General features: G+C 41.8%; 1 protein-coding gene and 1 non-coding gene across 8 annotated transcripts in view; one reads left to right on the top strand and one right to left on the bottom strand.

Moving 5' to 3' along the window:
• Window positions 1–12,480, bottom strand: part of GMEB1 (glucocorticoid modulatory element binding protein 1) — a 37,493-nt gene that overhangs the window by 24,393 nt on the left and 620 nt on the right. For 2 of the 7 annotated variants that reach the window (XM_077898861.1, XM_077898855.1), the window contains exons 1-2: window positions 11,785–12,201; window positions 4,856–5,012 (exon numbers count right to left, since the gene is read on the bottom strand). In XM_077898861.1, the coding sequence (XP_077754987.1) occupies window positions 4,856–4,983 (128 nt within the window). In that variant the 5' untranslated portion in view covers window positions 4,984–5,012; window positions 11,785–12,201. The other 5 variants (XM_077898860.1, XM_077898859.1, XM_077898858.1 and 2 more) reach the window with 5 other exon arrangements.
• Window positions 7,542–7,614, top strand: TRNAG-CCC (transfer RNA glycine (anticodon CCC)). Its single transcript has one exon. It is a non-coding gene; the product is annotated as a tRNA-Gly (tRNA).

Raw genomic sequence — 12,480 nt, forward strand, 5'->3', positions numbered from 1 at the left:
AACTAGTCTCCTTGCATCTACGGATCTTCTGTATTCCTACCAGAGTGATCACATAAATCCCTCCTTAAAACCTTCCAAGAACCCTCTACTTGCTGTAACAATAAAGCCCCAAATCCTTAATAAGATATTTAAGTTGCTCCAAGATCTGGCCCCTGGTTTCAACTCTCCCTAAACCTCACTTTATAATCCAAGCCCCAGTCATACCAAATTATCTGTGGCTCCCAGAATTATTATCTTCTTTTACACCTTCTTTTTTTAAATTTTTTTTTTAATTTTTATTTATTTATGATAGTCACAGAGAGACAGAGAGAGAGAGGCAGAGACATAGGCAGAGGGAGAAGCAGGCTCCATGCACCGGGAGCCTGATGTGGGATTCGATCCCGGGTCTCCAGGATCGCGCCCTGGGCCAAAGGCAGGCGCCAAACCGCTGCGCCACCCAGGGATCCCTCTTTTACACCTTCTATCTTTGATCTCACTTCCTGCTTTCCCCAGAACATCCTTTCCTGTTTGTTTGTTCTTAAGATTTTATTTTTAAGTCATCTTTACACCTAATGTGGGCCTTGAACTTATAACCACAAAGAGTTGCATGCTCTACTGACTGAGCCAAGCAGGTGCCCCTCTATTTATTTTTTAATGAGTAGCCTCTATGATACTTTTCCTTCCTGATATTCCACCAGTATAATCACCTACATCCTCCTTTGTGATCCAATTGTACTTTACACTTTGTCACAACACATATAACACTTAATATTATATGTTTGTTTAGCTGTCTGCCTCCCCTTGGATATAGTCTGAGAGGCCCCTGAGAGCAGAGATTATGTCTTATTTATTTACTCAATTTTGTATGTTTAGTGTATCGAATATAACTAAAACATAGCAAAGCACCCAATAAGGGCTAGTCAGTGAATGAGTGTTATGATAAACATGAGAAATCGCTGCTTTAAGTAAGTTCTGTAAACTCATTCTAAATTGACCAATATGGGGACGCCTGGGTGGCTCAGCAGTTGAGCATCTGCCTTTGGCTCAAGGCGTGATCCCGGGGTCCTGGGATAGAGTCCCACAGTGGGTTCCCTACAAGGAGTCCGCTTCTCCCTCTGCCTATGTCTCTGCCTCTCTCTGTGTGTCTCATGAAGAAATAAATAAAATCTTTAAAAAATAGAAAAAATAAATTGACCAATATGTGCAAATCCTTTAAAAGAAGAAATTCTTATTTATATATAATTTCAACAGCCAGTAAATTGCACTTGTGGTGGGAAGTGGGGTACAGTCTATATTTTTGTAAGTAAACAGGGTTTTATCAAGAAAAAATTTCCTGGGGTGCCTGGGTGGCTCAGTTAGTTAAGTGTCTGACTCATGATTTCAGCTCAGGTCATGATCTCAGGGTCTCAAGATTGAGCCCCGTATCAGGCTCCACACTCAGTGTGCAGCCTGCTTGGGATTCTCTCTCTCTTTCTCTCTGTGCCACCCCCCCCCCCCCCCCGCCTTGAACACACACCTGCATGGGCAAGTACACACACATGTTCTCTCTCTCAAAAAAATAAATAAGTATGGGGGATCCCTGGGTAGCTCAGCGGTTTAGCACCTGCCTTTGGCCCAGGGCATGATCCTGGAGTCCCAGGATCAAGTCCCACATCAGGCTCCCTGCATGGAGCCTGTTTCTCCCTCTGCCTGTGTCTCTACTCTCTCCCTCTCTGTATCCCTCATGAATAAATAAAATCTTAAAATAAATTAAATAGATAAATAAATAAGTAAATAAGTAAAACAAAATAAAATATAACTAGAGAAATCAGCTGAGCATTGATTGGCAGCCATCTCAAAATTCAGGACCTGAAAATGTATTCATTAGCTCATACGGCAAATTTAGAGTAAACAGTAGATTGGGGAGTCAACGTATTGTACAAAGATGCCTATAATCTAATCAAGCAATGAGACTTTTCCAAAAAAAAGCAGTATTATTTGGAAAATAAAAAAGACACACAAAACAAGTGGAACTGATCTTCAAAATAATTAAGTCTCTAAGTGTTTTCTGTCTCTAGGAGGACTAGGATTAAGTGACAATTAGAGCACTTTAGGAAAAATAGAAGAAACAATGACTCCAAGAGAAAATAAAGCTGCCATGCACAAAAGAATCTTCTGCTAATTCTTCCTCATTACCCTTTCTCAAAGGGTAACAACTATGAATATGTGTGTAGGTAACAAATGAAATTCCCAAACAAGTGAATTTAAATAAGCATGCATAATCTTTAGGTGCCAATAAAAATTCTAAACACTGTATCCACTATATGTCAGTAATTATTTTTTCTTAAGATTCTATTTTTTTTAAGCCATCTCTCCACCCAATGTAGGGCTTGAATTCACAACCCTGAGATCAAGCATTGTACAGTCCAAATGAGCCAGCCAGGCACCCCATCAGTACTTAAGTCAACTTTCCCTTACAGATCTTAGAATATTTCCTTCTATATTCAGAAATGTCAGCAAACTATGGTTATATTTTAAAAACTAAAAAATCCTTACTTTTACAAGACACATACTAATGTCTAGGATTTGCTTCAAAAAACTTAGGGGTAGGCAGATGTAGAGATGAAATAAGACTGGCCATGTGTTGATAACTGTTGAAGTTGGGTGATGGGTGTATACACAAGGGTTCATTATAGTATCTTTTAAATTTTAGGGTATATTTCAAATTTCCTATACTAAAAACAAACAAACAAACAAACAAAAAAACAAGGTATGTTACTTAGTAGATTGAGATTGAATTGTGTGTTTGCCCAAGGACATTTTCTCTCTCTCTCTCTCTTTTGTTTTTTTTTGTTTGTTTGTTTAAAGTAAGCTCCACACTGGGAATGGAGCCCAATGTAGGGCTTGAACTCATAACCCTGAGATCAAGACCTGAGCTGAAATCAAGACTCCGGATGCTTAGCCAACTGAGTCACCCAGGCACCCCTCTTCTTTCTTTCTTTAAGTAATCTCTATACCCAACACGGGGCTCAAACTCACAACCCCAGGATCAAGAGTCACATGCTCTACTGGCTGAGCCAGCCAGGAACCCCAAGATCATTTCTAACTGTATAAAGAATCTTTCATACATTGAAGATAAAATATCCCTCCCTCCTCTCTGTAGATCTAATTCTTTTTTTTTTTTTAAGATTTTATTTATTTATTCATGAGAGACACACAGAGAGAGAGAGGCAGAGACACAGGCAAAGGGAGAAGCAGGCTCTACACAGGGAGCCCACCGTGGGACTCGATCCCGGGTCTCCAGGATCACGACAGCTGAGCCATCCAGGCTGCCCTGTAGATCTAATTCTTATTTAAACTTCAATACCATTTAAAAGATCCTATCTCGGGATGCCTGGGAGGCTCAGCGGATGAGCCTCTGCCTTAGGCTCAGGGCGTGATCCCGGAGTCCTGGGATGGAGTCCCATATTGGGCTCCTTGCGTTGAGCCTGCTTCTCCTGTCTCTCTCTCTCTCTCTGCCTCTCTCTGTGTCTCTCATGAATAAGTAAATAAAATCTTAAAATAGGGATCCCTGGGTGGCGCAGCGGTTTGGCGCCTGCCTTTGGCCCAGGGCGCGATCCTGGAGACCCAGGATCGAATCCCACATCGGGCTTCCGGTGCATGGAGCCTGCTTCTCCCTCTGCCTGTGTCTCTGCCTCTCTCTCTTTCTCTCTCTGTGACTATCATAAATAAATAAAAATAAAAAAATAAAAATAAAAAAATAAAAATAAAAAAAATAAAATCTTAAAATAACTAAATAAATAAAAGATCCTATCTCTTCTTTCAAATTCATAATGATCCTCTGAATTCAAGCTACTTGCTAACCATAATACTTGGCACTTTTTAGATTTTTGCCAAGTAAGTGACCTCTTTATTTATATATATGTATTTTGGGGGATCCCTGGGTGGCGCAGTGGTTTAGCGCCTGCCTTTGGCCCGGGGAGCAATCCTGGAGACCCAGGATCGAATCCCACGTCGGGCTCCCTGCATGGAGCCTGCTTCTCCCTCTGCCTGTGTCTCTGCCTCTCTCTCTCTCTCTCTCTCTCTGTGACTATCATGAATAAATAAATAAAATCTTTTTAAAAAAAAATTTATATATGTATTTTGGTTTGCACAACTAGACTGCAGGCTCCATGATTGTGGGAACCATGTGCTATATTTATATTTCTTCCAATGCTTTGTAATACCCTAGATAATAGTAGGGTCATTAATATATATTTTTTGATAAGCTAAGCTTGATTAATTTGCCCATCTCGGGCAGCCCTGGTGGCTTGGCAGTTTGGCGCCGCCTTCAGCCCAGGGCGGGATCCTGGGGACCCAGGATCGAGTCCCGCGTTAGGCTCCCTGCATGGAGCCTGCTTCTCCCCTCTGCCTGTGTCTCTACCTCTCTCTCTGTGTGTCTCTCACGAATGAATGAATGAATGAATGAATGAATGAATAAATAAATAAATAAATAAATAAAATCTTAAAAAAAAATTTGCCCATCTCTTAGAGTCCAGACTGCTTCTGATAGGAAAACTTTTGTAATTGCCTTGCCTAACCTCCTCTGACTAACTACACTGTCTTTTGGTAAACATGTACCAAGACCCTGTGCTAGACAGTGTAGATAAATAAGAGGAAGGAACCATGTAACTTATCCTCAAAGAGCTTACAGTAGACAAGAGGGAGAGAGACAAGGACATGATTCACTGTCGTATTACAATGACAAATATAGCACATAATACTTAATAAATATGTTAGCCAGCTCTGAGAGACTGATGTTGAATGTTCCCTCATGCTAAGCAATCATACAGTTATAATTTCCCCACTCTTTAAACCTCCCAAATTTTTCACAAATTCCAAATCTCTAGTAACTTACCCTTGCTGCACAGGCTGTAACTGCAGGATCACTTGGGTTTTAGTGTCTTCAGGGTTCTCTCCTTCATTTCCTTCAGTGGGTACCACAACCACATCCCCCACTGGAACACTCACTTCTGCATTAGCCATTTTTCACATGAAGTCAGATAGCTGGACTGCTGTCAGAAACAAGAAGCATCAATGACTTTGGTATGAAAAGATGGCTACCATAGGAAAGCAACACCAAGATAATTATGACTACCAATTCCAAGATCGTGGTCCTTTGAAAGGATGGGAACTGTGAGAAGCAGCTGACCTAGGCTCTGATCTCTCCAGAAATGCCTTAGTACTCACTTGTTGATTTAGGGCTTCTTAGTATATATGATTCACCCAGTGCTGTACTGGAGCTTGCTCTCTTTCTCTCTCTCTCTTTTTTTTTTTTTTTTTTAAGATTTCATTTATTTATTTGAAAGAGAGAGGGAGACCACAAAGGGAAAGGGAAAAGCAGACTCCCCACTGAGCAGAGAGCCCAATGTGGGACTCAATCCCAGGACCCTGAGATCATGACTAGAGCCAAAAGCAGTTACTTAACTGAAAGAGCCACCCAGGCACCCTGGAGCCTGCTCTTGAGAACCAATAGTGCACATCTCTTCCCAACTCCAAGTTTGGGGACATCGAATTAGTAGCTTGAAATCAGTGATGCTGGGAGTTTATACACCACAGAAATTGGCAAGCACTACAAATCAAGATTGTTGTTGTTGTTGTTTTCTGGAAAACTGATTTACAGCACACTACTAGTTCCATCCCAAATAAACCCCAAGAAAGTAGGAATCATCTATTTTCTATGCAACCAGCCATTACACCTCATTAAGTGCTCTGTCCTTTGTGAATTACTTAATAAGTACCTGCTAACTGAAATAAACTGTGTAGGAAGAAGAATGACTTGCATTACATGATTGTTTAATAAATACTGAATCCAATTGCACGACCTCTAGGAACTTCTTACTACCTCTTTGCCTCAGACTGAATGGAGGGATGATTTTGCCTGACATCTCCCTTGCAGACTTGTTGGGGATACCAGTGTCCAGCACCATATGCTCCTTGACTCTAATGTAATTCAAAGCATTATCCTAATTTTAATGAAAACTCAGAGGGACCCAGGACATTCTGCTGCAGTTAGTCCTCACGGTTGCAAAGAAAGGAGTCACTTAAGAGAGTATAGGTAGGAGCCACTGTGTTTACTTAGATACATGAGATGATTAGGACATGTTGAACAGAGTAGGCACCTGGTGGATGCATGTTTGAGTATGTGATTGGTAGTCAAACAACTGAATCCACATCTCAGCTCTGCCACAGCATTTGTTTTCCTATAATATGCATACTTAAGCACAGTCCTCAAAACTCCCTCATCTAGCCCCCAAATAGTTTTCCAGTTTCATCTACAACTGTAATTCCCCAAGAATCTTAATTGCCAGCCATACCAGCCTCCCCCTGTACTCTGCACATACAATATGTACATTCAGGTTTCTATACCTTTGTTATTCCTTAAGCCCAAACTCTCTTCTTGTCTCCTTCTCCCTTCAAGGCTCAGTTCAAAGCTCACTCCTCCACAAAGCCCCTGCCAAACCATTTTCTTGTCTTCAGTCCCCTAACATTTGGTTTGTAGCTCTCCTCTAATGATTATCACACTGTGCTTTGTATTATAGTTGACTGAACAGACCTCTATCTCCATAACTGCACTATACTCTCCATGAGGTGCTTTTCTTTTTTTGTTTTTTAATTTTTGGGGCATTTTTAATTCTATAAGGGCAGGCGCTGCTTCTTTAAAAAGCTTGTCTCCCACAGCACTGTTTATCATGGTACTGACACATTGATTCAATCAACTTTTGTTTTTGACTAAATTCCTCATATCAGAGGTATGCTTCTGCCTTTTATGATTCTCACATTCAAACTTTGTTATACCTCCTGCTATATGCTATACCTCCTGCACCCAAAAGCCTCTTAACATTTATTTTGTAGGCACCTTAAACTCATTTTCTCTCATAAACCTGCTGCTTCCTGCCTCTGTAAATGGCACTATCCTCTACCCATTTTCTCAAGTCAGAAACTAAAGACTTGAGAAACCCCAAGAAACTTGGGAGTTTCATTCTTTCATTTTCATTCTTTTCTTTCTAAATCCAATCCACTACCAAATCCTATCCATTCATTTTTTTTTAATCCTATCCATTCTATCATCTATATTTCTCTTTTAACCACCCCCCATTTTCCATCTGTGCTGCTACCACCATATCCTAAGATGACACACTGTTACTTGAATTTTTCCAGCTGCTTCTCATCTATATCCTAATATCTGGTCTTGTTTTCCACTCCATTATCTACAGAATCGACAAAGTCATCTTACTAAAGGCCACTAAAATGGGCCATTTCCCCATTTCAGAATCCTTCAGTGGACTCTCTTTGCTATTAAAGTGTAAGCATTTAACAGTGCTTACAGAATCCTCCAAAACTATCCCCCGTCCACCGTGCTAGCTTGATTTCTCATAGTTCTTCCTCTCACACTGTGGGCTCCTGTCACTGAATTGTTTTCAGTTTCTCAATATTTCCTCACCTGAGCCTTCACAGTTGTTTCCTCTACCTAGAATTCTCTTCCTCTTTGGCTAGTCACTGCTAAACTTCTATAACTTATTTAAAACATCACTTCCTGGGATGCCTGGCTGGCTCAGTTGGTAGAACATGCAACTCCCAATCTCAGGGTCATGAGTTCAAGCCCCATGTTGGGCATAGAGTTTACTTAAAAAGTGGTGGTGTGGCGGGGTGTCTGGGTGGCTGACTCAATTGAGCATCTGCCTTCAGCTCAGGTCATGATCCTGGGATCCTGGGATGGAGCCCCACATTGAGCTCCCTGATCAGTGGGGAGCCTGTCTCTCCCTCTCCCTCTCCCTCTGCCACTCCCCCTGCTTATCCCCTCTGTCAAATAAATAAATAAAATCTTTAAAAATACATACCAAACACACACACACACACACACACACACACACACACACACAATGTTCATTCACAGGGAGGCCTGTGACTTCCTTGACTAGATGTTAACCTTGTGTTCTTCTTGCTCCCTTGGAACCTGCTGCAGCACTCCTCTCATAACCATTACCCCACTTTGTCAGCCTCTCCCCACGCAGAGTACACCCTGGGACAGCAAAGATTGCTTTTCTTCTTCATGCCTAGCTCAGTACCCAGGACACAGAAGTAAATAAAATTTTTAAATATCAGAGTTTAATTTACAAAACTCTCCACCTAAAACTTTCTAAGGAAATCTGTTACATGCACATAACAGCATGTAATAAATTTTTGTGCAGTGAATTACTGGTCTTGCCCTCAAAGACTTCCAGAATTTTCCACTTTTCTAAATTAAGGGATATAAATTTGTTAAGTTAGGCTAAACTTATTGCCTGTCATTATGGCCAGTTCAACAAATATTTACTACTACACAATATTTACTACGTGTAGTTTCTATTACACGTCAGGCACAGTTATTGGGCTTGATGGATATGAAAAGGGACAGGACAAGATCTGCTCTTACAGAACTAAAGAAGGGAAAGATATGCATGACATTGTTACATACTAGAGAAAAAAATTAACTGTAAGATATTACAGTACACTATCTGAACTTCTGTAAATTAAAGGTTTAAAACTAGGGGATGGGGAGCACCTAGGCAGCTCAGTCAATTAAGCAGACGACTCTGGATTTTGGCTCAGGTCATGATATCAGGGCCCTGGGATCAGGCCCTGCAGCACTCTGAGCTCATGGGGGAGTCTGCTTCAGAATACTCTCTCCCTCTGCCCCTCCCCCCTCTCTAATAAATAAACCTTTAAAAAAAATAAAACTAGGGGGGATCCCTGGGTGGCTCAGCTGTTTAGCACCTGCCTTTGGCCCAGGGCATGATCCTGGAGTCCCGGGATGGAGTCCCACGTCAGGCTCCCGGCATGGAGCCTGCTTCTCCCTCCTCCTGTGTCTCTGCCTCTCTCTCTCTCTCTCTCTCTATGTCTATCATAAATAAATACATAAATCTTTAAAAAATAAAAAAATAAAACTAGCGATAAAAAAGAGAATAAATGGACTGGTTCAGCTGGATGCCAGCAGAACCAAAACAATTAGGATCTTGGAGTATAGAAAAAGACAAAAAAGGATATGACAAAGCATACAAATGCTATCAAATCCTAGAATAACTGAACCAATGGATATCTTTCAAAGTTTGAACCATAAAAATGTAGCTTGAATGAAAATAATCACAGCTAATATTTGTAAGACACTAGTCAAGCACTACTATTACATACTTAATGAATTTAAAAGGTACAAACTTTAGCATGTAACAAACTTATGGAATTTATTATTTTAAAACAGTGGTTTACAGTTTTAAAAATAGCTTAAGTAAATTAATGGATTAGAAGAGGAGAATTAGAAGGATGCTTCTAGTTTTAACCTTCTACTCTAAGGTTGAGTCCTCTCTACAACACTCTGAATAAGTGGTTGACTAACTACTTGATTAATACTTTCCTCAATGGGAACTCATATTTTACTCCTTAGCCCTTCCACACCTTGGAACCCAAGAGGAATGTTCTCTAACCTTCTGAGTTTACCTGAGAAGGTAATTATAATCATCCACAATATGTCTCTTAGTGTCAGTAAGAGACACAAGTCTGATCCAACATGGCAATTCTTACATTCTTTAGAGAAGCAAGTGTAGGTTGAATATCTATTACCCTAAATACCACATTCCTAACAAGTAACCCGAAACCAGCTCTACAGACTACACTGGCTAAATGCAAGGTCATCTTTTTGAGGTGAGTATAAACTGAAAAGTAGCTCTTGTTTATAGCAACAAAAACTCCTGAGGCAAGATGACCGAGTTGTTCCTTTGGGTATTTCAGGGATGGGACCTTAGAGTATTCATTGTGTAATCACACAACACCCTGTAATTCTAGGGGAAGACACATAAGGGAAAGATGTCAAATTTATGTGAAAATAATTATTTTTGGGCAGCCCGGGTGGCTCAGAGGTTTAGCACCGCCTTCAGCTCAGGGCCTGATCCTGGGGATCAGCGATCGATTCCCACGTCCGGCTCCCTGCATGGAGCCTGCTTCTCCCTCTGCCTCTGCCTCTCTGTCTCTCATGAATAAATAAATAAAATATTTTTAAAAATTGTGTAGTTATTTTCAAAGCCAAAAAAGACATCTTGAAAGTAGGCACGTGACGACTCACATAAGCTACTAAAAAACAAATGACATCTGACCTACTCTGGATTAAATTCATGACTTACATTCTGAAAACTAATGTTTCTTTTTTGCTGTTTGTTTTTTTTTTTTTTTTAAGTAATCTCTATGCCCAACATGAGGCTCAAACTCATGACCCCAAGTCGAGTCCCACACTCCATTGACTAAGGCAGCCAGGCACCCCTGAACACTGATATTTAAAACGTGGCAGAAAAAAATAAAAATAAAAATAAAACGTGGCAGGAGGGACGCCTGGGTGGCTCAGCAGTTGAGCGTCTGCCTTTGGCCCAGGGCGTGATCCCAGGATCCAGGATCAAGTCCCACATTGGGCTCCTTGTGGAGAGCCTGCTTCTCGGTCTGTGTCTCTGCCTCTGTGTGTCTGTCATGAATAAATAAATAAAATCTTAAAAAATAAAAATAAAAATAAAACATGGCAGGAACATGAGTGTCACATGACTGGAGGGACATCAGAATTGGTAGTTGAAAAGGAATAAAAGAAATAGCACATATCCTGAAAATTTCTAACCCCAAAATGCATTTATTTATTCCACATTGTATTGTAATGTGTAGATTATGTTACCTATTCTTTTTTCTTTTTAAAGATTTTTATTTGAGGGCAGCCTGGGCAGCTCAGCGGTTTAGCGCCGCCTTCAGCTCAGGGCCTGATCCTGGAGACGGGGGATCAGGTCCCATGTCAGGCTCCTTGCATGGAGCCTGCTTCTCCCTCTGCTTGTGCATCTCATAAATAAATAAATAAATAAATAAATAAATAAATAAATAAATAAAATCTTTAAAAATAAAAACATCCATTTACAAAAAAATAAAAATAAAAAATAAAGATTTTATTTGAGAGAGCATACATAAGTGAAGCTAGGGGCAGAAAGAGGGACAAGCAGGCTCCCCATTGAAAGGGAGCCTGAGCTGAAGTCAGACACTTAATGGACTGAGCCATCCAGGTACCCCAACTGTAGAATCTATTCTTAAGAAATTTCCAAGTTAAAACTTTATTATTACTTGAGGCCAAAACTCCTGGATTTTTTTTTGTCTCTTTCATCCCTTCCCATACATTCAGTAAGTGATCCAGGGCACCACTATAAGATGTAATAAAGCCAACAAGAAAGCTACACAGGACCACTGTGAGGGACACAGCCAAAACAAATGAAGTGTGGGAAAAGTCATATATTGGAGACTACTGTGTAAGTGTTTGGGGAAGTAACCGGATGAAAGGGTTCTTTGAAGGGTCATCACACTGGAATCTAGAGGACTTCTGCTTAGGACAAGACCAATTTGGGGCTCAAGGTAACCCAATGAAGTTGAATACAAATTAGCTATTTAATATATGTTTGTTGAAGTAAATGTGAATAAATGGTTGACTAATGACTAATGAAAAAGTTATCAAGTCAGTAGATATTAAATATTCTGAATTGTTAAAGGCTCATAAATTAGGGGCCATTTAACGAAAAAGTCCCCCCAAAGCACTTTGGTAACCATTAGCAGAGGCAAAGGAGAAAAGGATCACTCCGTGAGTCTAGAACGATCTGACCCCTCTGTTTCCCCAATCCTCCAGGTTAAGGAGGAATCCCATTTCTTGGTTCTCCTAGATAAGACCCCAAACAAGGCCCCTTCTGTGTCTGGTAGGAAGTCCTTCTGAGATTTCTCTCATCTTAAGAGAATTCAGACCTTCTCCTGTTCCTTGGATGGTGGAGCCTTCCCCCGATCCCCGGGTCAAGGCTTGACAGGCGTTAGTCTGGTGGGTCACTCTCCAGGACCCTCAGGAAAGATTCTGTCATCGTCCCTGCCTCTCAGGGTACACTTGGCCAATTCCCCTGCCACTTCAGAAAGTAGGGGTCACTCAAACGATCTTCTCCCTGGTACTTAAAACACATGGGCTTTCCCATCCCGACACACCAGGCTGCCTGGTTCTCTACCCATGCATCAGAAAGTACTCGCTCCCTCACAGGTTTGGACCCTTCCCAGTCCTACTTGAGGAGGCTCTGAGGCGCCTTCCTACCGCCCCCTCACCCCTGGGGAGGCAGGGGCTCTGGAGCTCTTCTTCTTCCTCGTCCCCTGCTCCCACCACCCACCCTGTCGCCACGCCTTCCGAACAGCACCTGCTTCTTTTCCCCCGGACTGAACGGCCGAGGCCTCTAACGCGCCCCTCGGGTGAAGCCCGGGCCTCCTTCCCTCAGCAGAACGCACTCTCTGCTCCCGCTCTCCCGCCACGCTTCCTGAGGGTCTCCTTCCCGGCGGGCATTCGGGCTTCCCTCACCTTTCGTCCCACCCTCCCTCTCCAGCCGCCGCCCGCCCCCCCGCCCCCAACCAAGCGCGTCCCAGGCCCCTCCCCAGCTCGGCGTCTAAGGGCCTACTGCTCCCGGG

The sequence above is a fragment of the Canis aureus genome, chromosome 5, assembly GCF_053574225.1.
Source record: "Canis aureus isolate CA01 chromosome 5, VMU_Caureus_v.1.0, whole genome shotgun sequence".
In the NCBI taxonomy this organism is placed as follows: Eukaryota; Metazoa; Chordata; class Mammalia; order Carnivora; family Canidae; genus Canis; species Canis aureus.